Source organism: Bos indicus, chromosome 21 (genome assembly GCF_029378745.1).
Source record: "Bos indicus isolate NIAB-ARS_2022 breed Sahiwal x Tharparkar chromosome 21, NIAB-ARS_B.indTharparkar_mat_pri_1.0, whole genome shotgun sequence".
Lineage (NCBI taxonomy): Eukaryota > Metazoa > Chordata > Mammalia > Artiodactyla > Bovidae > Bos > Bos indicus.
This window is the reverse complement of record NC_091780.1, coordinates 56,975,849-57,001,773: the sequence shown is the minus strand read 5'-3', so window position 1 is coordinate 57,001,773 and position 25,925 is coordinate 56,975,849. Positions and strand designations below refer to the sequence as shown.

The 25,925-nt window shown below is 37.7% G+C and overlaps 1 protein-coding gene across 2 annotated transcripts in view; it reads right to left on the bottom strand.

Moving 5' to 3' along the window:
- Window positions 1-1,978: 1,978 nt before the first annotated feature.
- CPSF2 (cleavage and polyadenylation specific factor 2) overlaps window positions 1,979-25,925 on the bottom strand; it is a 36,616-nt gene continuing 12,669 nt past the window's right edge. For both annotated transcript variants that reach the window (XM_019983657.2, XM_019983658.2), the window contains 10 exons: window positions 24,345-24,460; window positions 22,759-22,946; window positions 21,804-22,094; window positions 13,025-13,125; window positions 12,477-12,677; window positions 9,901-10,053; window positions 8,965-9,190; window positions 8,241-8,540; window positions 6,941-7,075; window positions 1,979-6,552 (listed from right to left, as the gene is read on the bottom strand). In XM_019983657.2, coding sequence (XP_019839216.1) covers window positions 6,460-6,552; window positions 6,941-7,075; window positions 8,241-8,540; window positions 8,965-9,190; window positions 9,901-10,053; window positions 12,477-12,677; window positions 13,025-13,125; window positions 21,804-22,094; window positions 22,759-22,946; window positions 24,345-24,460 — 1,804 coding nt within the window. In that variant the 3' untranslated portion in view covers window positions 1,979-6,459. The remainder of the gene's footprint in view (window positions 6,553-6,940; window positions 7,076-8,240; window positions 8,541-8,964; window positions 9,191-9,900; window positions 10,054-12,476; window positions 12,678-13,024; window positions 13,126-21,803; window positions 22,095-22,758; window positions 22,947-24,344; window positions 24,461-25,925) is intronic.

The following is a 25,925-nucleotide window of genomic DNA, read 5'->3' as shown; positions in this document are numbered from 1 at the left end:
AGAAATATCAATAACCTCAGATATGCAGATGACACCACCCCTATGGCAGAAAGTGAAGAACTAAAGAGACTCTTGATGAAAGTGAAAGAGGAGAGTTGAAAAAGTTGGCTTAAAGCTCAACATTCAGAAAACAAAGATCATGGCATCCAGTCCCATCACTTCATGGCAAATAGATGGGGAAATAGTGTCAGACTTTATTTTGGGGGGCTCCCAAATCACTGCAGATGGTGACTGCAGCCATGAAATTAAAAGACTCTTACTCCTTGGAAGGAATGTTATGACCAACCTAGACAGCATATTAAAAAGCAAAGACATTCCTTTGCCAACAAAGGTCCATCTAGTCAAAGCTATGGTTTCTCCAGTGGTCATGTATGGATGCGAGAGTTGGACTATCAAGAAAGCTGAGTGCCGAAGAATTGATGCTTTTGAACCGTGGTGTTGGAGAAGACTCTTGAGAGTCCCTTGGACTGCACGGAGATCCAACCAGTCCATCCTAAAGGTAATCAGTCCTGAATGTTCATTGGAAGGACTGATGTTGAAGCTGAAACTCCAATATTTTGGCCACCTGATGCAAAGAGCTGATTCATCTGAAAAGACCCTGATGCTGGGAAAGATTGAGGGCGGGAGGAGAAGGGGACGACAGAGGATGAGATGGTTGGATGGCATCACCGACTCAATGGGCATGACTTTGAGTAAACTCCAGGAGTTGGTGATGGACAGGGAAGCTTGGTGTGCTGCAGTCCACGGGGTCGCAGAGTTGTACACAACTGAGCGACTGAACTGAACTGAACTGAATTTTTCTCATTAGACATATTCTTTCTTCCTACAATATGTCTGTCTCCTTAAAAAAAAATTACGTATGGGAGATATTGAGAAACCTTGAGAATTTAAATCTTGTACATCTAGGTTAAAGTAATATTTTTCTTATAAGATTTCCATAATCTCATCAGAGACATACATCCTTTGATACTTAAATATGAAATTTAACCCAAACCATGAGTATCTTTATGATTTGTGGTATATTTCCCTACTTTTATTTCAATTATAATTTGGTATTTAATAGCTAACTCTTTAATATAAAAAATCTTCTATGATAGCAAATGTCTGTCTATAAAGGAAAGGTTTAAATATTTGCGGGGGTGGGGATCATTTAGAGTCAAATGGTAATGGCATATGTTGGGCCAAGGCCACCGTGTGTTTCTGAAATAAATCACATCTCTCATAAGCTCGGTACACGAATCTGGAGAGAAATGAGAGGTCCAAAAATAAACAAGGACCGCAGCAGCACCCTTAGAATAAAACCAGCTTCCCAGAGAGATTTGTTTCCAATGAACAATTAATAGTGCCTTTTGCTAGTGGTGAAGAACCCGCCTGCCAAAGCAGGAGAGATGTAAGAGACGCAGGTTCGATCCCTGGGTCGGGAAGATTCCCCTGGAGGAGGGCATGGCAACTCACTCTAGTACTCTTGCCTGGAGAATCCCATGGACAGAGGAGCCTGGTGGGCTACAATCCATGGGGTCCCAAAGAGTCGGACACGACTGAGTGACTTTCGCTTTCAAAAAAAATTACAATTGTGACAGGGAGGAAAAAAGGAAATACATATGATAAATTGGATACTGAACATTAAAAATAACTTCAGAAAGTGATGTAGTATATCCTTATGAATCCTTTGTATATTCTCCACTTGAAATTATCACTCAGTATCAAGTCTGAGTAGGATCCACGGAATCTAGTAACAATTTCACAAAAGAAGCACATATACTTGCGGTTCTCTTCAACAATGAGGAGAGATGCAAAACTCTCCAAACTTGTACTATTTTGCTCCTCGAAATCACATTTTAACTTCAAGAACTAAAATGAAATGGGCTTGAGTAATGAAGGAAAAAGCACCAAAAAACTAGAGCTGTGTGGGTGTGTGTGTGGGATGGGGGAGGTAGGCATAGAGATGGATGGGAGAGAGAAACAAAGATACCCTCAATTTCAGCAAAGTCCTCCATGTTTATTTTGACAATCTGGGGTATTTTCTCATAAACACAATTAAGGTGGTTAGAGTGAGAAAGAGCACAAGAAGGAGAAAAACCTTCCCTTGATCCTCACCCAGGCAGCAGATCTGAAGGTTCCTTCTCTAGTTCCATGTATACATATCCATCCACTCTGTAGATGCCACATGGCTGGATAAACAAGGGGTTGGGGTGGTGGGGAGCAACCACCACCCAAACAAACAAGCAAACAATCGACCTCTCAATCACCAACCACTATTTACACCCTTTGACTTAAGTGGTAATGAGTTCATCAATATTTAAAGGACAATAACCTTATTTTATCTAAACCTCTAGAACCTTAAAATCAAAGAAAAGTACAGGATGTGACATTTACCCTTTCTGTCCCCACCCTATCTGCACCCCCACACCCCCCCCGCCCCTGCCCCACCTTTACTGGCCATCACACAGGATGGAAGCAGTCCTCTCTGAGCAGACTATTGTTCATGCTGTTCTTACAGCAAATAAAGTGAACATATTCCCCCTAAGCAAAGTGAATATAACTAAGGAACCAGAGCAGTACAGCAGTGCAGGAAAAAAAAGTAGTTGAAATTTACAGCTTAAAATCTCAGACTGCAGAAATCAGCTAGTTCAACACACTTATTTTAGTATTGAATTAGTGGATTCTATAAGGATTGTAGATTCATTTAGTATCAAATGAATAAACTCTATGAAGGCTAGGTTCCAATTCCACCTCTGTCTCTGACTAGCTACCTATCTTAAGCAAATCCTTTCCCTTCCACAGGCCCATTCATTCAACGTTGAAATAAGTGTGTCGAACTAGATGAATTCTACAGTCCCACTCAGGCTTAATGTTCTAAGACTTTAAGTTACAAATTCCAACTACCTTTTTTCCCTTTTAAAAGTGAGAGGGCTTTTTTTGCAGAGATTGATAAGCTGATTCTAAAATCCATATGAAAATGCTAGGGAACCAGAATAGCCCAAATGATCTTGAAAGAGAAAAAAGTTGGAGGATGTACACTTGCTGACTTAAAACCCTGATACAGTTACAGTATTGAAAACAGTGTGGTACTGGCATACAGATAGATGTGGGTAGAGGACAGATCAGTGAAACAGAACTAAGACTCTAGGAAGAAAGTCATACATTCATGGGCAACTGACTTCCAACAAAGATGGCAAGAAAAGTTAATGAGGAAACAGTCTTTCAACAAATGATGCCAGCACTACTGGGTATTCAAGTGCAAAAGAATGAAATCGGACCCTTAGCTCACATCATATGTAAAAGTTAACTCAAAATGAATCAAAGACTTAAATATAAGAACTATATTTAACCACAAAACTCTCAGGAAAGAAATAGGCATAAATTTTTGTGACAATGGATGAAGCAATGGCTTTCTAAGATACAACACCAATAGTACAAGGAACTAAAAAGTAAAAAGAGACATTAGACTTCATCAAAATTTAAAAGTTTTGTGTTTCAAAGGACACCATCAAGAGAGGGGAAAAAATGTCTACAAATGGGAAAAAATATTTGCAAGTCACATATGTTAAGGATTTAGTATCCAGAATACATTTAAAAAAATAAAAAACTCTTTAACTCAACAATAAAAAGATAAATAACCCAATTTAAAAATAGGCAAAGGATCTGAACAGATACATACCTACAAAAGATAAATGGCCAATAAGAACAAGAAAAGAAGCTCAAAATCATCAGTCATTAGAGAAATGGAAATCAAAACCACAATGAGATACCTCTTCATACACAGTAAAATGGCTAAAGTAAGATAATGGTTCATCAGTGCTGCCAAGGTCATGGAGAAACTGGAATCCTCATACACTGCTGGGAGGAATGGAAAATGGTGCAGCCACTGTGGAGAACAGTCTGGCAATTTTTCAAATGGTTACACAGAGTTACCATATGATCCAGCCCTTCTACTTTTAGGTATATGCCTCTCTAGACTGAAAACATGTGCCCATACAAGAACTTGTACACAAATATTCATTCAGAGCAGCATTATTCATTATAGCCAAAAAGTAGAAACAAACCAAATGCCTCTCAACGGATGAATGGACTAAAGCAAAATGTGGTGCATCCACATGGAGTATTATTCAGCCACAAAAAGCATATTGACACATGTTACACCACTGATGAATCCTAAAAGTTATGCCAAGAGTCAGACACAGAAAAACACACACTGTATGATTCCATTTTTTTGAACTATCAAGAATAAGTAAATTCACAAAGACAGAAAACAGATTAATGGTTGCCCAGAGTTGAGACGCGAGAATGGGGAGTGACTGCTAACGAATATGACCTTTCTTTTTGGGGTGATGAAGTGTTCTGGAATTAAGACAGTGGCAATGGTTGCATAACTCTGTAAATACACTAAAAAAAAACCCCCAATGAATGTAACTTTAAAAAAGTGAATTTTAAAGTGAATTGTTATCTAAGAAAAATTTTTACAGGCAAAGGCCCTCCTTAGAAAATTGATTTCCTCACTTCTGTTTCAGGCCACCTACTGGTTCATGAAAATAAAAAAATCTGTAATATTTGACATTTATAATCCCATTGACACGAATTACAGAATAAAATTTCTTTTTAACCAAATTATTTATAGATATCAACTGACGGTCCACTGTATTTAGTCTTCTTCTGAAAAATGATAATCTGAAAGTTCTCTGAGCTCATGATTTATCTCAGAGTCCTTTTTAAAATTTACATTCTTCTTAAGCAACTGAGACTGAACAAATATCTTCATTTTAGAGATTTTAGTAATACTGTCATCTAGAAACAGGTGAAAACCTTGCTCCTGCATTGACACTAGTTAGCACAGCAATCTTCAAGCAGTGCTTTAACATTTAATTCCCATTCACAGGACAATAGAAAGGCAAAGCAAGAAATGATTTTTCAATACCAGTACTGCAATGTAATATGTATAACCTGATGCTTTAAGCCATCAAACAAGTGCAGACTTTCTTTTCCCTGGAATATAAATAGAATTCTAGGCTTACTCTATTCAGCAGTAAGAGCTGAAGTGATTTTTTTTCAGAGCTCTACAAAAAAAAATACCCTTTATCTTTACCACCTGTAACATTATTTTGTATATCTGGTTTTCAGTACCAGAAGGCTATAAACTTTGCATGAGCAATCTAACCCAAAGTAAGAGCTCTCTAAGCCTTAGAAATAGAATGAACTATTAATTCTTGTCTAGTATCAGTGGGTTGTACTATGCATAGTTCCATATAAGTTAAACAAGAAGACTGATTCTTCTAAAAATGCTGAAGTGTACAGAGAGGAGGGGTTAAATAATTAAGAAGTAAAGATCAAGGTCTGTCATGATTAAGCTACATTCTAAAAAAAGCACCAACAGATTACAACAGGGTGACATGATTTTCATTTTTAAGTTCAATGGAAATTGCATGTACTGTTTTTACTCTTAAGCACAAGTGGTTTACACTGTATCAAGGCTGCTGGCCCCAAGAAAGACATGAACATAGAAAGGATGGTCTTGTCCAACTTCAGTATTATTTTTGTAGCAATATGTATAAAACTCAACCACTGTTTGGGCAACCTTAGGAGAAAGCAAGCCTAAGAGATGAACACATTTACACCTCTTAATTATACTGTTACCTTATAAAAATGTAAAGTTCAACATTTGCTCCTCTGAAAGCAAAGCAATGAACAGTCTCCAATACAGTAACCAAGCTGTGAGTTAAGATGTGTTTAAACGTAGGCAAGACCTTTAAGACTAAGAGTTTTCTTCAATTACATATATCCAAATGACAGTGTTATAATTCAAATTGAACAACAATAACAGGAACAAAATCTTGATAAAGTAAGAAATGGGGGAAATAAAAACTGACTTCTGAACCAAATGTATCCCATCTCATGGAAGAGTGAATCACTGGGAAGCATGCCACGGAGAAGAGAAGCTCCATGTGAAGAAAATGCATACAGGAATTTAAGTTACAGCACGTACTCTTGGTTTTTCCGTTTTTTAAATACATAGGCTTCAAAAAACTGTTTTATCAGTTTGTTTTTTTTATGGCACATCTTTTTAAAAGAAATTCCTACTTTTCATTCCAGAAAATATAAGAAACAGTTTGCAAGAATTCATGCAAACATGCTTCTCTAAGGCCATGAACAGGTTTGCTAAGTTGCATTGTTTAATTCAAGTAAAAGCCCTTCTAAAATAAGGGGTCTGTAAAGGAAGCCAGTTACCTTCAACTCCAAGGCCTGTGCACTTGTAAGGATCTCTGACACTCTGAAAGCCAAAAGGCAGCATGCTCATTTGAGCATTAGCAATATGGTTTCTATTTACACTTTTAAAAATCAAGTGGATGTTAAGTTTTTCTGGCAGATTCTTTTTATATGTTACAAAACAAAAAAGCAAAAGCTTAGAATAAGAATCCTTTTTTCTTAGAAAGGTCAAACAGATACGTTTTGACATCATGTCCTTTACACAATGGCATACTGTTCATATAAAAGGTCTCTTATCCTATAAAAGTCTTGACAAAGGCAGCCTTCTAATCCAATGCGTCCAGTTTCCGTCTAGAAACCAAGTAGAAAAAAAAAGTTCTTTAGTACATCTTCTACCCGTTAATATGCAGACATGATAACCAAAACATATTAACTAGGTTACTTTATGATTGATTAGGAAGTGACTGTTCTGATTCACAGAATATGAACATAATATTCTAGTCATGAATTTTACATAGACACATAAATGTCAGAAGATTCAAATAATAAAAATCTACAATAAAATTATATACCACGTCTTTGACAGTCCCTTTTAAAAGCCTTCAAGGTCATCATGATAAATTTAATTTACTGAGCTCCAGTTTGTAAAATTAACTCAATCAAGAATTACAGAATTCAAAATAACAAAATACCAGAAGTATTTGTTCACTCAGTCCTTCCTTACTAAAACCACACTTACTCTACGGACTGCCACTTGATTGTTGCAAACGAGCACGCCTCCTACGAATTCAGCTTGGATCCCCTCCCGTAAAAGAACTTGTTTGAAGTCTGACAGTCTTGGTTCATTCATGAAAACCGACTGATGTCCAGGAACCTGAGGTAAGGTTAAAGGGAAAAGAATTTCAAACAGAACACTAGACACAGAGTTGTACTGAATAAAGGGAAGTAACACATGATCTCAAAGCTACTTTCTATTATCCCCTGAATTCCTTTGACAGATCATTTCAAGTCTATAAATCACATTCCCAGTTGTTATTCTGAGTTTTACCTCCTTATTTAACATTACAAAGCCCTTCACATTTTCTGGATGTTTCACAATCAAGTTTATTAGTCATGCCTCATAATAACAGAAAGATGTTTGATAATGTTATGCTCTTCACTCACCCACTTGCCAAAGGGGGTCAACGAGAGTGCCAGTAGGCAGAACTGAACTGAAATTTCATTTTCCAGATCCCAGTCCTTTGTATATAGTTCAGAGGATAACTGTCCCTGACCCCGCTTCCACTGTCCTTCCCCCTCACTGTGGATGCGGTGGACACCGTGGGTTTTAGAATCAAAGGCAAGTGGTTCAACGTAATGCCGCTGCTTTGACGTTGTTTTGGAGAGTGCCAGCTTTGGCACAGAGAGGAAAGTTCCTAATTCCTTCCTGCAATTTCAAGAGTTGTGCTAGAGGGGATCTGATGAAAGAGGCCATCTCTTCATTCCTTATTGCATAGAAGGGCTAAAGACATCACGGGACAGTCGTTTAAGACTCTGATCATGTGCTTTTAATATTACCATACGTTAAACTATTTTACAGCTCTGCCAGTTAACTAGATATCTCTTGAGAACACGTGAACAAAATACCAAACTAAAACTATATCTCTACTAAATAAAACATTTCTAACTATATCAAAAACAAAAGTGGTTCAACTGAAGAGGCAACATAGAAAAATGGAATTATAAATCTCCTAACTATAATAGAAGTAGACAGGTGACACTCCCAACCATCAAACTTAACATTTAAAAATCTATTCTGGAAAAAGCAAATCATGGAACAATTATGTGTCTTAGAAGATTTGCTGAAGGGTTCTCTACTATCGTTATCCTCTAGCCGTGGAGGACACACAAGCACAAGCACAGGAACGTTATCTTTAGTAATTTTTTTAAAACTTCAAAATGAGTCTACATATGACACATTTTAAATGGTTCAAAACATAGAAGGAAAATTCAAAGAGTAAATTAAGGGAGAGAGGAGAAGCAGCACATGCTTTTTTTACCTCATGAGGTGGTAAGGGTTCCAGAGTAGGAATGATCTCACTTTCTTCACCTGTTTCTTTCTCATCGTCTCCGAACAGACTTTTCATGGCCTTCTGCTGTGCTATGACACTAGAATCTGAAGGCGCATCCACCTGCATTTCAGAGTCTTCTCCATCATCCTTTAGTTCGCCTTCTTCTAAAATAACTCCTGTGTCCACTTTGGAAACTCTCATGTCTAAGACACCGTCTATCCAAGCTAGTTCAGCATCTTTTGCCTTACAAAACTGAAGGGAGCTGACAAGTGAATCTTTTAATCTCACCTAGATATGATGCAAAGGGGAAAAAGAGAAATAAAGCCCACAGAGTATAACTTGACAATTAAATATGACCTATTATTATAATTTTCTAACTTTAGTACTGTGTATTAAAGTTTAAAAATCTCTCACTCATCTGATCTTCACTGTAACTGGTAATGACCCAATGACCCATAAGATCATTAGGGCCCCGTCTACTTTCCAAAGTAAAGGTTCTTAATTTCGACTGCACACGGGGACCACATGGCAAATTTTCTTTTCTACTGATGCCAGGGTCCTACCTCCAGTGATTCTAATGTAACTGATGAGACTAAGACGAAAACATTGAACCCCCTTGACTCCCCAGAGCTCTCCTGATGCGGAGCTGAGGTTGGAAACCACCAATAATCTCGGCCCCTAGGACTTGCTGCTTGAAGGCCAGCATGCTTACCTGGTAGATGTGAGTTTCACTAGTGGCATCGACTGTCTCGTGCAGCTTTGGCATGTATACTTTAATATCTTTCCCACCAAATGCACGACAGCACTCTGCAAGATCCTGACTGGCTTCTGGTGGTCCATGGACGATGATTAACTGGCGTGGTTTCATCTGATTGATGATTTTTTTAATGGAATCCCCATCAGAGCGTCCTTCATAGTCTATGTAAGTAACCCTGGCCCTGTAATTAAATGATTATTCAAGTTTCCTTTTCTGGTAAGTTCATTCTAAAATTAGGTTTTTAATAGCTTTTACCATCAGGAAAGAAATGTATCAACATGTAGCATGAGGATTTGAGGAATATACCCTGTTATATTGTTAACATGTATTATTAAGCTCTTAGCTATATTCAAGAATGTATACTAAATGATACTACTAGACAAATAAGCCACTCTGCTCTCTGATAACTTAAAAAATATATATATTCCAAAATGATAATTTGCTGCTGTTAACTGCACTAGCAGAAAGGGGGAAAAAAGGTTCACAATGGGTATTTTTAAGACAAAGTGGTGTTTTTAAGATATTAGTGCCCTAGAGGTAATTGAGTTAAGGTGTTTATTTTACTGAACAAGCTCTTAGAAAAATTAAACTTGTGAATTACACAAGTTCACCTGCTACTCAACTTACTAAAAACACCAGAAAGAATGTTTCTTCATATAAATGTACAATGTGAAGTTTAACCCCCTCCTCACCACCAATTCACTTTGGCATTCCAGTATCATTAATAAAGGGAAAAACTCCCATATATCACAAGAAGAAAAAAATTAACTAAGCACAAACTTGCTAGTGAATATTCAGAAATATAACCTCTGAAACAATGTCAATTATATAATTCAAGTACTTGAAATTTTACTTTGTAATCCATTTGCAAAATGCAACAAAAGCACTTACTTTATTTCAATAGATTCTGTTGTAGAAATACACTTAGTAGGAACATCAGATAAATCCTGATCCATGGGTTCGTCTCCATTTGTCAGGCCAGACTCTAATTTGCTTTTTTCTTCTTCAGTAGCTTGAAGTTCTGGCACTAAGAAATCCTCTGGTCTAAATAATAAGCCTCTAATTAGAAGTAGTAACAAGCAAGCTAGTATTATTTAATATATACAACCAATTAGTAGATGGCACAATTTTTAGACTCCTCACATATCTCAAGATTCAAATATACATTTGATCCAAAGTCAGTGCAACTTCACAATTTCAGTAATCGAATGACAGCATGTATTAGGTTCTTTAAGTACACTTTAAAACACACCATGTGAGGAGCGAAAAGGCCCTACCTAGACAGGCCATTCAGAGACCTTAGTGGCTGCTGCAAGTACTACTGCAACCTGGCCTTCCTTTGTTCCAGTAATTCATTTTCTCAATTTCTGTGGTTTCTCTTGTCAATTTCCAGTCTCACAAATCTCAGGTCTCCTTTAGTTTCGCTAAGATGCCCCCTCACCCATTATTCCTTCCCTGCCTGATGAAAGCAGAGGACTCTCCATTTTTGCTTATTACAGAGAAGACCAAGACACAAATCATTAGCTCCCTCAAAAGCCCTCACTTTTATTTCAACAAACTACTAGCACATTTATTTTTGAGTATCAGAGAGAGTTCTATGTTAAAATTAAAAGGCAAACTTTTTTTTTTTAAACACTCTGTCTAATCTCAGTATTTATCATGCCCTGGCCCCAAATCCCCTCACACTCCTCTCTGACAATCCAGGCCTCTACCACCAGCACCCAGACTGCTGCAGGAGCCCAGTATCTTTGACTGTAACCCACAGAGCAACTGTAGCGCATTGCCAACTGTAATCCACACAACGATGGCAGGCAGCAACCACCTAACATGCATTTACTGCGAGTCAGGTGCTATGCTCAGTGCCTTAAACGCACAACCTATTTTATTCTTGCCTCCATTTTTAAGATAAGAAAATTGAAGCTAAAGAGCCCTGTCCATACGCTAAACAGACTGGCGCTAATTAAGTGAAGCGGTGAGCAAACTCTCCAGCACTGTTTAGATTGTCAGCTTTTTTCCCTACTACTTTAGAGGGCCAAATAAACAGTAGAATTTTCCTAATTAAACCCAAGGATGACCTAAGACCATATGCTCAAGATACCATTAAAGGAGAACAAAGAAGGTACAAGAGAGGGAGGTAACTGTGTTGGGGTGGCGGGGGAGAAGAGGGAAGCTTTCCAGGAGTTTGTGAGGCCAGACTCAGCAGCCTGAAAGCCTGGGGTGGGAAGGTGGAGCACGGCTGAAGGAAAGAAATGTGTAAATGCATGACATGAAAAAGCTGAGTAGCCATGAAGACCAAGATGGGTGGGATTGAGGGGCAGTCGGAGGGAGGTCAGGAAGGAGGGGATATATGTTTACATGTAGCAGACTCGCTTAATTATACTGCAGAAACTAACAGAACATTGTAAAGCAATTATACTCCAATTAAGAAAAAAAGAAAAGGCTGAGCAGGAGGAAACTGAGAGAAGGCTGGTACCACCAGAATGGAGAACACACACTGCTGCTGCTGCTGCTAAGTCGCTTCAGTCGTGTCCGACTCTTAGCGACCCCATGGACTGCAGCCCACCAGGCTCCTCCATCCATGGGATTTTCCAGGCAAGAGTACTGGAGTGGGGTGTCATTGCCTTCTCCGAACACACACTAGTGTAACAGAAATATAGAGAAATATAATAGGAAAGTAGGGAGAGACCAAACTGTGAAAGACGTTGTGCACGCATCTGACATTTACTGATCTTTATTCAGGACAATAGTGTTTTTAAGTTTGTGATTCGAACATGTGATTTCAGTTGTTTTTCTAACGGTGTAGATAGATTTTCCACGGTTCCACTCATGGTATCTCCTATTCCTCTTATAACTAAAACAGGTATGCAATACTTGAAACATAACCCATTTCCGCAACTTAACATAACTCCAGCTGTCAGAAGCTCCTCCTGTCATACGTCTTTTTCCAACGCATGTCCCTTGTGCACGTGCTGAATCACTTCGGTCGTATCCAGCTCTTTGCAACCCTATGGATCACAGCCTGCCAGGCTCCTCTGTCCATAGGATTCTCCAGGCAAGAATACCGCAGTGAGTTGCCATGCCCTCCTCCAGGGGATCTTTCCACCCAGGGATCGTACCCACATCTCTTAGGTCTCCTGCATTGGTGTTCTTTGCCACCAGCACCACCTGGGAAGCCCTGCATGTCCCTTACCTCTCTTTTTAAGTGGGGAGAGGGGAAAGAATAGTGGTCATCTTTTTAAAACATTTTACATACCTAAGTAACAAAGTTATCAGTTCTCCTTTAATAGTAACTTTCTAGATGTTCCTCAACCTTACATTTTAAATTAAAAGTCTTCTGTATCTTTCAAGCTGAGATACTCAGAAACTACATACATGATAACCAGAAGGACCAAATTCATTGAGCTCAAATGACAACACAGTTACTACCTCCAATCTAGAAGCAAGAAAAGCTTGTTTTGCTCACGTACTTGATGATTTCTCCATATTCATCCCATTTAATTCTTTCTTCTGGGGCAGGAAACATAGGATAAGACTTTTTAGCCTGTTTGAAGAAACTTCCTTTACGACTGCCTTCGCCTTTCATCATCAGGTCATGCTTGGTCTTATGCGCTGATGGCTGGTCAATGTCTTCCTCAGCGTCACTCTCATCACTGGAATCTATGTCCGCCCTAAGGAGTTTGTGAAAAGGTAGAGATCAGCAAGTCCCCAAATGATTTTTAATTAATATTTATAAAATTATTCTTAAATTAAAAGTCAATGTTAATTCAATGCTAATGACAGTATTATTGGACTGCTATTTTGTGAAATATAGTGTAAACTGCCAATTGATAACAGGCCAACTAATAAATACATGCTAACATTAGCGCTGAAAAGAATTTAGAATTTAGCACCACTGGAAAGATGTATTGAAAGCAATAAAGTCAAAAGAAAATTTAAATATTTTCAATTAAACATTTTTGTGTAGAAACACGTTCTCAAATTATAAAAACTTCTAATCTGCCTGAAAACAACTTACTCTTTTGACTGCTCGAGCTTTTTAGCAGCTTCTTTCTTTAGTTTCTCTTTTTCCAAGTATTCTTCAAGTTCTTTCCCTTCAAGTTTCACACGTTTCCTCAACTACAGAAAAATAGCAGATGAAAGGAAGTATTAATACGAGGAGGTTAAGGCAGTGGGGTGTGAGAAATACATTACATCTCTAAATTGCTTCATCATCTTTAAACTAAATTTTCCTCTGAAATATTCAAGTTTCTATTATGTGCAATCACAGGTCCTATTTAGATTAGTACTAAAATTGAGCTGTCACATTTCTAGGATGGGTTTAATTTAAATCAAACTGGTTAAAAATCACCAATCAGGCAAAGAAAATACAGAAAAGTATTTTTATAACTTGGTGTAGGTGAGAGCTACAAATGACACAAAACTGAAAAGAAAAGGTGAATAAATATGGTAACGAGGGGAAAAAACTCTGATATTCTAATCTCATGAAATGAAAAGAAACGGAGAAAATTATCTGCAGCACTATTTGACTATCAGAAGCTACTTTTTCCTAAGAGCTCTTCCAAATATGTTAAGGAAAAGATGGTCAACACGTAAAAACAGGACAAAATGATATACAAGCACTTTATAAAATAAGAAAAATTATTCATAGCCATGAAAACATATCCAATTTTACTAATAATTTTTGTTGTTGTTGTTTATTTGCTAAGTCATGTCCGACTCTTTGCAACCCATAGACTGTAGCCCACCAGGATCCTCTGGCCATGGGATTCTCCAGGCAAGAATACTGCAGTGGGTTTCCATTTCCTTCTCCAGGGGTTTTTCCCAACCCAAGGATCAAACCTGCATTTCCTGCACTGGCAGGTGGATTCTCTACCACTTGACCCAAATGATATTTGAAAAATGCAAAAATTTTTAATATAAAACCATCTTTTAATTTATGAAATTGGCTATAGTAATTACTAATAGGGAAAGGTTACTTCCATCCACTAGGGGAAAATTACAACGACTATGTTAGAAAGCAATTTGTCAACATCTAAAACTAAAAATGTACCTATCCTTTTAACACAGCACTTCTAGGAAGTTATCTACTGAAACGATCACACACACGTGAGGGGAAAAAAAGTACATGGCAGCAATGTTTACAAGACTGGAAAACTGGACACAACTTTAAAATCCATCAGCATGGAATGATCTAATCAGTAGTCCTCAAATCTTCTGATCTCTTTTTATTTTTTTTTTCTCTTTAGCCCCAGCCCTTATTATTTGAATATTTGGAACACTCATTCTATATATGGGCTTCCCTGGTGGCTCAGAGGGTAAAGAATCCGCCTGCACTGTGGGAGACCTGGGTTCGAACCCTGGGTTGGGAAGATCTCCTGGAGGTGGGCATGGCAACCCACTCCTGTATTCCTGCCTGGAGAATCCCCATGGACAAAGGAGCCTGCTGGGCTACAGTGCATGGGGCTGCAAAGAGTCAGACATGACTGAGCGACTAAGCACAGCACAGCACAGCACATTCTATACACACATTTTAATTTCTTTTAAAACTCCATATTCCATATTGCTATGTCGTATCACTCTCCATTTTATGCCACGATTCCATCAAGAAGTATCTCCCCAAGTCACGATCTACCTGACTGTGTGTTGTTGTTGCTGTTGTTGCTAAGTTGTGTCTGACTCTTTGCAACCCCCTGGACTGTAGCCCATCAGGCTCCTCTGACTGTGAGATTTCCCAGGCAAGAATACCAGAAGAGGTTGCCATTTCCTTCTCCACGCATCTCTTTTTAAACTCCTAAAAATGACTGAGAAGCCTGAAGAACTTTTGTTTTTTGTAGGTTATATTTATTCATATTTTACCATATCAGAAATTAAAACTGAGAGATTTTTAAAAATTTATTTGTTCATTAAAAATAAAATCACTCATATCATGTTAATGTTAACATCATTTTTCACAAAAGATGATAGTTTCCAAAGCAAGAAAAAAAATAGTAAAAAGTATGGCATTATTTTACATTTTTGCAAGTCTCTTTAATATCTAGCTCAATAGAAGACAGTTGGATTCTCACATTCTGCTTCTTGCCATATATCGTTTTGGTTAAAGTAAGTATATTTAGAAAATCCAGCCTCACACAGATGAATAGCTGGAAAAATTTTTAAATAGCCTTTTCATGAATATTCTTCTTTGATATTACATTAAAACTCAAAAAGTGGTGGTTTCTTAAAGGCTAGTTGTAATGTGGAATCTTTAATCATACCCATAACTTCTGTACTTTGTTACAGTAAAATTTACTGATTGATCTTACATTTTGACTGGACTTTTTACTTGTACATTACTTTGCAACTTCATGCATTAGATATTTGGAAAATATTAGTTCATTAAGTCACACAGTTAAGTTCATTAACTTATGAATATTAGTTCATAAATTACACAATATTATACAAATTTGACAATATTTTTAAAAATCAACATTTGCAAATAACACTACCATCTCACCAGAAAAGTGATGTTGTCAATCTGACAATGACAGGCTAAGTTTTCCAAAATGCTACTTTTCACTTGAAAGTTTCAATTTTATCAGACTGAGGCAAGAAATGCTATCAATTGTTTTCCTTAGAGTCACAAGCTCAATTATTCTTTTTTGGGAAAATATTTGCCAAATACACAAGTCTGAATAACCACGTCATTTCAAGTAAAACTGGTGTTCCAGGAAATAAAGTAGCTAGTTTAACTCAACAACTCAAGCAATTAACCAAGTGATTTCTTCAAGACAAACATCATATTGGGTTGGCCAAAAAAAGTCATTTGGGTTTCCTGTACGATGTTAGGGAAAAACTCAAATAAACTCTTGGCCAACTTAGTATATAACACAAGTGATTCTGTATACTTCCCATCTTGACACCAAGATTATTTTAAGAAGTTCTTTTTAAAAGGATTTAATAAAGTTATAACTTTATTAAAGTTGAATAAAAGTTTGTAAGTTGAATAAAAGTAAATAACTTTCACTGCTTCATCAAGGATATTCTTAACTGCAACTTTATTTCAATGACAAGTGTATGGTGATGAAAAATGCAGTGATTAACCTGCTTGATGCCACAGGCCTGATTTACGCTAAGGCACCAGCACTCTACCCACCACTGCTTTCACAGTAAAAGACAAATAACATCTTAATATCACCGTGAAAAACAACTGATGGACTCCATAGAAGGGTCTCGGGTAGCCCCCAGGGCTCCTTGCACCATGCTTTTGGGAACCACTGGATTAAATAATCAAAGTACGTATACATAACGTATTATTAAAGAATCACTAGAAATAATTCAATCACTTATTCAAGAACATTTTAAAGTTTATTATACCAAGTATTGAATAAGGTAAATCTGTAGCAACCTTCATTATTCAAAAATATGTGGAAAATTTGGTCCCATTTCTTTAAAAAAAAAAATCATATAGATATTTGTATGTGAATAGAAAAAAAAATCTAGAACATACATGCTTCAAAAATATCAAGTCTTGACAACAAATGCAAAGTGTCATCCTGGATGGGATTCCAAACAAAAAGGAAAGGCCACAGTTGGAGCAATTACCAAGAGTCAAGTGGGGTCAGTGGATGAAATAGTATTAATATCAACAGTATGATATCAGTGCTTATTTCCTTATTTCAAGTGATGTATCATAAATATACAGTCTTACAGGAGCATGTCCTCATTTCTAGGTATTGCATACTGCTGTGTCTAGAGGTAATGATGGAATATCTGCAGCTTACTTTCAAAAAAGTATCTCATACTGTGTCTGTATGCGAGAAGGCAATGGCACCCCACTCCAGTACTCTTGCCTGGAAAAATCCCATGGACAGAGGAGCCTGGAAGGCTGCAGTCCATGGGGTTGCTAAGAGTCGGACACGACTGAGCGACTTCACTTTCACTTTTCACTTTCATGCATTGGAGAAGGAAATGGCAACCCACTCCAGTGTTCTTGCCTGGAGAATCCCAGGGACGGGGGAGCCTGGTAGGCTGCAGTCCATGGGGTCGCACAGAGTCAGACACGACTGAAGCGACTTAGCAGCAGCAGCACTGTGTCTGTATGTGTATGAAGAAGTCATAAGGCAAAGCCAATAAAATGCTGACAACTGGGAAATCTGGGTATACTATTTTTTACAACTTTTCTGTTAACTTTCAGATTATTTTACAATAAAAAGTAACAAAAAAATTAAACCAAATCAAGTGATTCTACTATGTAGGATGAAAGAGTGATTTACATGTTACCTCTGGCATCTCACATTTACCTAGCAGTATACTTGAATGTAAGTTCAATTTAGAAAAATATCATTATTTTCCTGTAGTACACACTAAGCAATTTACACAGCTGTCTGTTTTAACCACAAATAAACTTGAACAAAACATTTACCCCATGATTTAGCTTATGCCTACTGCTATAATAAATTTTACTTTCCATCTTATTTTCACGTAAGATAGCTGAAATTAACGGCTAAATTCAATAGCAGATTTCTAGGATAATCAACCCTAAGCTTTTTTCTTCCTAGTTCTTCACTGGATTGTCTCCAAATTATTCCTTTTTCTTAATCAAATCTACTCCAATTCATTAATCCTTATTCATTTACTGTTTTTGCTCTTTTTAAATGCATAAGATTTGACTCTAGAGAAGGATAAATGTAGATGAAAAAAAAAACATAGAGTAAACTCTTATCTAACATGATCAGAAGCCTGGTTTATTACATATTCACTCATCTGGTGTTTCATGAATTTAACCTACACATTTACTGAGGACCTTCCATGTACTAGTGGATATAAAAAAACAAGATCCCTTTCTCATGAAAAAATATTCGATAGTAATGACACTAGGGAATATAATGTGATGGGTTGGCAACTGAGTAGTAGACTGGTAGTCAGAGGCCTACCTGAGGAGGTGGCCTTTCAACTGAGACTTGAGTAAAGGAGTAAACAAGTGCAAAGCTGTGAAGGAACATGAGAGGCAGAAGGAGCCCCTGATGCAATGAAGCAGTGTGGAGCATAAAGAAAGCAGAATGAGATACGGTCAGAAAAGTGGACGGAGATCAGGTCAGTGGGATCTTGCAACCCTGGGAAAGGAGTCTGGAGTTTTTTTCAAAGAGAAGGAAGTCACCAGAGGGTTCAAGCAAGGGAGTGACACGAAATGATAAATTTTTAAAAGATGCCTTTGGGGGTTGTTCAATGGTAACAGAGCTTGGGTTTTACAAGCTGAAAAGTTTTAGAGGTCTGTTGCACACCAGTGTTCACACAGTTAACACTCCTGTGCTGGACTCCTAAAAGTGGTTCAGATGGTAAGTTTCATGTTATGTAGTTTTAAAATGATAAAACAAGAGAGAGAGAGAAACAGAGAGAAAGGAAAAGACATGTCTTTGGCTGCTACGAGAATAAAGCATTTAAGGGAGCATAAAAGTAAAAACAGTGACATCAATTAGGAAACCACTGCACAGCCCAGGCAAGACCCTTACCATGACAGGAGTGGAGCTGGAGAAAGGCAGACAGATTTAGGATATATCTGGAAGTCAAGTCAATAGGAATTGCTCCTGGATTGGACATGGGTAATGACAGAAAATTCCCAAGTGGCGCCAGTGGTAAAGAAACCACCTGCCAATGCAGGAGACTCAAGAGACACAGGTTCCACCCTTGGGTCGAGGAGATCCACTGGAGGAGGAAATGACAACCCACTCCAGTATTCTCACCTGGAAAATTTCATAGACAGAGGAGCCTGGCAGGCTATACTCAAAGGGGTCGCAAAGAGTCAGACACGACTAAGCAACTAACACACACACAATGAGAGAAAAGGAATTGAAAATAAATTTTAATAGTCTATGTACTGGAAGTCTGGAAAGTGGTTACCCTTGGAAAGATAGGGAGGATGAGGAAGGGGGCATCTGGGAGAATTGGTAATAGTTTATTTCTGATCTGGGTATAAGCTAGAACAGGTGTGTTCAATCTGTGAAAATTTATCATGCTGTTTGCTTACAATACACAAACTTTATATTATATGTATGTATTATATGTCAATGAATGTTTTAAAATTATCTATACTTAGAGCTTGAGTAAGTACGCGGAAAGTGCTATTCCATGAGATGAGGAAGACTCAGAAAAGAACAAGCTTGGGAATGGGGGACAAGCAACAGTAAAAATTACTTTGGATGTGATAAAGGAAAGAGGTGATAGATAATGGAGAGAAAAAGGATAACCACAGAAGAAATATCCCTAACAAGGTGAGAGGGCAAAGACCCTAGACGTAAGTATTACTTACCAAAATATTAAAAACCTAAAACATTTTCAAGTTTCAGCTCAGAATGTCATTTTCTTTTTCAAACTTAAATCACTTTTCATAGTCTTTTACTAATTCTTCAAATGGCATACCAGCCTTCATTGTATTTCCAGTAATTAATATTTTCAAATTTAGTATTTCATATCTGATGAAACTGTTTTAAGTTTTGAACTTTGTGTTTTCTTTTAACTTTGTATTTCTAAGCTATTAAATAGCCCAAAAGATAGTGCACATTTTACTTTGATATGCCTGCTCTGAATCTTTCCTCAACAATTCTGCTTTTATAGTGAATGTATATCAGATTTTAGTTACTATTTATGCTTTTCTTAAGCAGAGTTAGGGACACAACTGAAGTGACTTAGCATGCATGCACTAAGCAGAGTTAAAGACTAAGATACCCTTACCATTTATTTAGCTTTTCACAAACTAAACATTCCTTAAAATCACTGCTATGAAGACAAAATAAACAGTAATCACCTAAAAGTGTGCACAAGAATGGCTGCTATTAACCATTCAGTATCCATTCGCTTCAGTCATGTTCAACTCTTTGCAGCCCCACAGACTATAGCCCACCAGCGTCCTCTGTCCATGGGATTTTCTAGGCAAGAATACTGGAGTGGGTTGCCATTTCCTTCTCCAGGAATCAAATTAGCATCTCCTGCATTGGTAAGCAGATTCTTTACCACTAGCGCTACCTGGGAAGCCTTACAAATCATATTAGTTTTGAAAAATTGGCAGATTCGATGTGTTGGTTACTAAGCAAAATGATCTCTTGGCTTTTGGGTTGTTTGGCTAAATGTTGCTCCCGTAACAGGAGACAAGGCTGCAATGTGGATGCAGGACAGGTTAGGCTATTTAGTGAGGAGAAGCTAAGAGAATTCCTCCCTGACTGCTTCTACTTCTCAGTTAAGTTTGAAACAAGGTCATGTGCTACAGGTGAGGGCTGAGATGGGCTGTAAGATATTCGTGGAGAAAGAAGGTACTGTCTTCCTGGAGAATGGGAGAAGCATTATCCCACAGAATGTGGAGTGCTGGTGCTGGGTGCCTGTCTGACGTGTGAGGTCAATAATGTGAAGGGAAACCTGTCCACACAGTGTATTTAACTCCAGTAACATCAGATTGCTTGAGTATAGGCATGAATTAAGCAAATGGTTTAACTAGAGTCTGCTAGGCAAGTACAATAAACAGAAAGAAGGGTAAAAGAGTTAAATATCTTGTAACAATATCTTGTAACAATCTACAATGGAAAAGAATCTGAGAAAAAAAATATATATACATATGTAAAACTGAATCACTTTGAATCATTGTAAATCACACTATACTTCAAATAAATAAATAAAAAGAAAGGTGTCTGCAAAATAATGCTGGACCATTGACCAGAAGATACAGCAATGAGGACTAAGTAGAAGTGATGAGGTTCATGAATTCAAAGTCCCAGTGGGACCAAAGCATTGTTGGCATGGGAGTACCAGAGATAGTCAGCTATGAGACCAGAGTGGTCTGCTTGAAGGAGAAATCTGTAGATCATAACAAGGTTAAAGGTATGACCATGGGAGTGGACTGCACGATCATGGGAAGAGATGGCTGAGGTGGAGTGGAAGAAAAAAATTAAGAAATAAAGTGTCGGGACTTCTCAGGTGGCTCAGTGGTAAAGAATCCATCCACCAATGTAGGAGACAGAGGAGATGGGGGTTCGATCCCTGGGTCAGGAAGATCCCCTGGAGGAGGAAATGGCAATCAACTCTAGTATTCTTGCCTGGGAAATCCCGTGGACAGAGGAGCCTGGGGGGCTACAGTCCACAGGGTCACAAAGATATAAAGTGTTATCAATTTTAAAAAGAAAAGAAATAAAGTATCAAGGAACTGAGAGGGCCAAGGAACTGGATAAATCATACATATGGATGCTAAAGTCATCACGAATGGAGTCCTGAGCATGAGTGGACAGGAAGGCCGTGAACAGGAAGGCCGTGAACAGGAAGGCCGTGAACCAGGGTCTAAAGTCACCAATGAAGGACAATGACCAAGAGAATAGTACGTGTCTGGAACAAGAAGAGGTCAGCTTATTTTCAATTCTGATGGCATGAGCTACAGAGGGAAAGGAAATAGCTTGAAAGCTACAATGCAGAACAAGGACACCTATGCCACTCAAATACATGAAGCAGGAAAGAGAAGGCTACTGGAAAAAGAAATCTTAAGAAATAGCTAGATTTCAATTATGGGAAGAATGTGAAAGGAATTTTTCAGAGTGAGAATACAGTATATATGCATACTCTCTGGGTATGGTTCCAAACGGTACCATGGAAGGGTTCGATACTGAGAACTTCCAATTAAGGAGCTCTGAAATGTGTGCTGTTAAAGCCCCTCTACTGTCAGCCTGATAAAAATCCTGGAACAACTCCAGGTTTTATTTTTGGTCACTGACTGTTACAAACATCATGCATAACGTATCCCGCAAACAATTTCAAGATAAGGTTCACACACAAGCACTTACCTCTATTTCTGTAACTTTTTCAGAAGGATTATCAATTAGGAAACGTGCCAAAGTCCCAGGAGTAGTTCTGTAAGTCAGAATGATCGAGTTTTTAGGGTCCTGGCACCACTGAATAAAGAGATCCCTTGAAAATCCACATTCCAGGTCAGGTTGGCTGGCAAGTACAACTTTAGGGCTAGGTACTCGAGCCAAGTCAGAAAGACCATGACATAGAGAGAGATGACGAAACTGAAATGGATTATTTCTTTTGTCTTCAAAACACCTCATCAACTTATCACTCATCCATTCAACCTAATAATGGGGGGAAAAGATGGCAATAATTAGAAAATACTGCATTATAACTTGAATGTATTCTACAATAGTTTAGGAGTTCAAGTTCCATCTTAAGTCTTTTTTTCCACCAATGGTTGCTTAAATTTGTACCATGCTGACAAGTAGCTTATTGTCTGTTTCTATTTCCCAACAAATCTTCTCAGCCAAATGTTCATCCCTAAAAATCTGTAATTTTACACGTTTCAGTTATGTCACCTTAAATCTTATTCAGAAGGTAGTATATAAGTTCTAAATGAATATCTTACCCAAGACATTGCTATTTCAAGAAAAAGAGCTTATTCAAAAGGAAGAGAAAAATGAATTCTAACATTTAGAGTCTATGAGGTGGGTTCTATTTCTGTCCCTATTTTACAGATCGTGATACTATGCATTAGAGAAGCAACTTACCCAATCTGTAAAAGGGGAACAAAAACAGAACCTACTTCCTAGGATATTTAAGGATTAAGTGAAATAATACATGTAAAGAATACATAACAGTAAGTGGCTGATTTTTAGTTTATATCATCATTATCATCATCAACCTCAACAGAAAAAGAAAATTCAAAGAGCATTTAAGACACTGTTTTCCATAAATCCAATTTCTGCAGCAAACTTCTTTATTACACACCACATGAGAACAAACCTGGGACTTGGAGAACTCCACCACATTGTAGCTGACATTATTGAGGAGCGCCAACGAGTAAACACCCAATCCAGCGTCTTTAGTTCTCCAAATCTGATCTAGGAGTTGAGCAAGTTCCAGAACTCTGCCTGCAGTGTCCACGGCTATTAATACGTTTCCATCACCTCGAAGTGTTTCCAGGACATTTGCTAGAAAACAAGAATGTAAAATCCCAATAGGACATACCAATATCTTGCTATAAGAGTAAAGATAACTTTTATCTTCATGTTTTCACTATTAAGACTATGGTTTATAACAATGCCATTAACTGTTTAATTGAAAAATTATAAATCATGGTTTCTAACCCTTTCCACCCATAGTACACACAGAAGATGACATTTGTATAATGTATTGGGAAAATTGGGCTAACAGGCCAAATGCAATCAGCTTTGTGTTTCCAGGTCACTCTGGTCTCACCTGCCTCACCTCACCTCTCACCTCCATGAATTTCATTATGAAACATAATTCCCAAGTTTATACACACACACTTATACTTTAATACATACATGCTTTATATGTATGTGTGCGTATAGAATAAAAGACAAATTAACATTCCTTCTTACAATAAAAGACTTTCTAGATGAAAATCTGCTTGGAACTAGTCAAATCAAACTCTAGCAAAAATAAACAACAACAACAACAAAAATCCAAGAATTGAAAATCGTCTTAGAGTAACATAGTATATCAGTCATACTTTTTAAGTAGATAAATGAAGGTGGTGGTTTCAAACACGTTGAAATTGGAATCCGATTTACCCTGTTGAATTCCAATGCAGCTTTCAAAAACAGAATAAAAGATAAAAGGGCTCAAGCCAGAGCAGAAGCAACCAGGGATGGCCTGGATGCATCTCTTTAGAACCAAGACTACTGTGCTGCTGCTGTTGCTAAGTCACTTCAGTCGTGTCTGACTTTGTGCGACCCCATAGAGCCCAACAGGCTCCCCCGTCCCTGGGATTCTCCAGGCAAGAACACTGGAGTGGGTTGCCGTTTCCTTCTCCAATGCATGAAAGTGAAAAAATAAAGTGAAGTCGCTCAGTAGTGTCCGACTCCTAGCGACCCCATGGACTGCAGCCCACCAGGCCCCTCCGTCCATGGGATTTTCCAGGCAAGAGTACTGGAGTGGGGTGCCATTGCCTACTGTATTAGCGTATAAAACACCCAAACACCAAAGTCACAGACTACCCACACCCTCATTTATCTCCTTCATTCATTTTTCTGAGTATAAGTATTTTTCTAGTATTTATATGATATCTTTATATGTTGTGATGTTCGCTAGACATCAAAGTACGCTTCTGACGTTTAATGAGGACAAGGAAAGCTAGCTATATGCTGAATAACAGGAAGAAACCAACCTTTATGCCTATCCCAAGAAAGTTAAATTCAAACCAACAAAAGCACCTTTTTGTAAAAATATTGATATGGTTACAAAATATTCTTTCAAAAATACTAGAGTTAGCCAATCTCTTATGACAAGAAAAATGTCCAACAGCCATTCATACTACCATGCACCTCCACAGCTCTGTAGAAAGGATCATAAGCAATACATACTCAGAAGCTGCTCGTCTCTTTGCTTTCTCCTGGGCTGCACATAAGTAGCATTAAATGAGTCTGTGATAAGTAAGGAGGGTCTGCTTAGCATTTCCAGGGAACATCCATTTAAGTGGCTATAAGGAAGTTGAAGAACAGGAATACTTTGTATCACTTCAAATAAACAACAGCTTTTCTTACCAAAAAAAAAAAAACCCAAAAAACCTTTTTCTAAGGTTTTTTTCCTCTTCTAACTATAACAGTTTACATGCTCACTGATAAGAAAATCTAGTACATTCAGAAAAGGAAAACTAAGTTCTTCCAGAGTACCATCACCCAAAGATAATCACCATAGTATTTTGGTATATATCCTTCTAAGTACATATTTCTCTATGCATATATCTGTGTATGTATTTTACTAAAGTGGTATCTCATGTAGATGATTATATATCCAGTTTATACCCTAGTTTTCTCCCATGACATTAAAACCATTTTCTAAATCTAATTTTTAATAATTATAAAAGCCTTCTGTGTGTGTATACAATAAATATTTGGTCATTTCCCTTTATTGATACTTAGGTTACTTTTTTTTGTCATTATAAATAATCTCTCAAAGAAAACTTTTACAAAAAGCTTCTGTTGCATTTCTAATTGTTTCTTTAGGACACATTCCTAGAAGTGTTTTTACTAAAATATAAAATATTGCTAAATGGCTTTCCAGAAAGGTTTGACCCTTTTGAGAAAGCTCTCCCTTTTCCAGAAAGGTTCAACCAGAAACAGTGACCAACTCATGAAATAATTCCCAGAAGAACATTACCATTTAAAAGCAATTTTAACGGTATTTAATTCTAAAAAATCATTATCATTTAAATTTTCTCTTTTTTGACTTTATAACTTTTGTCCATTTTGCAACTGGTATCTTTCTGATTGATTAATACCTGGTCTTATAAATAAGTCTTTGATCAACTTTATGGAAATATTTTCCCTAGTTTATAGGTCTTTTAATTTAGGTCTTTTTAAAATTTTTTATTTATTTATTTTTGGCTCTGCTGGGTCTTCACTGTTGCACGGGCTTTCTTCCTCTAGTTGCAGGGAGTGGGGGCTACTCTCTAATTGCAGTGCACAGGTTCTCATTGCTATGGCTTCTCTTCGCTGCGGAGCACGGGCTCTAGGGCACATGAGCTTCAGTAGCTGCGAGAAGTGGGCTCCGTAGTTGCAGCTCCTGGGCTCTAGAGCACAGGCTCAGTAGTTGTGGTGCACGGGCTTAGCTGCTCCATGGCCTGTGGGATCTTCCCGAATCAGGGATTGACCCTGTGTCTCCTAATTGGCAGGCGGATTCTTTACACTGAGCCACCAGGGAAGCCCTGACTTAGTTTATTGTTTCAGACATTTTGAACGTATATGTAATCAAATGAAGCAGAGTCTTTCTTTATAACTTGGTCCATTTCCTTTCTGCTTACCGAAGTCTTCCAAATCAAGAGATCAGACTCGCCAGTATTGTTCCTTTTCTATTTAATTCTAATCCACCTGAAATTTATCTTATTAAGTGATAAAAAAGACATAAAATGAGGTTTTTCCCAAAATGTTCAAATATCATTCACT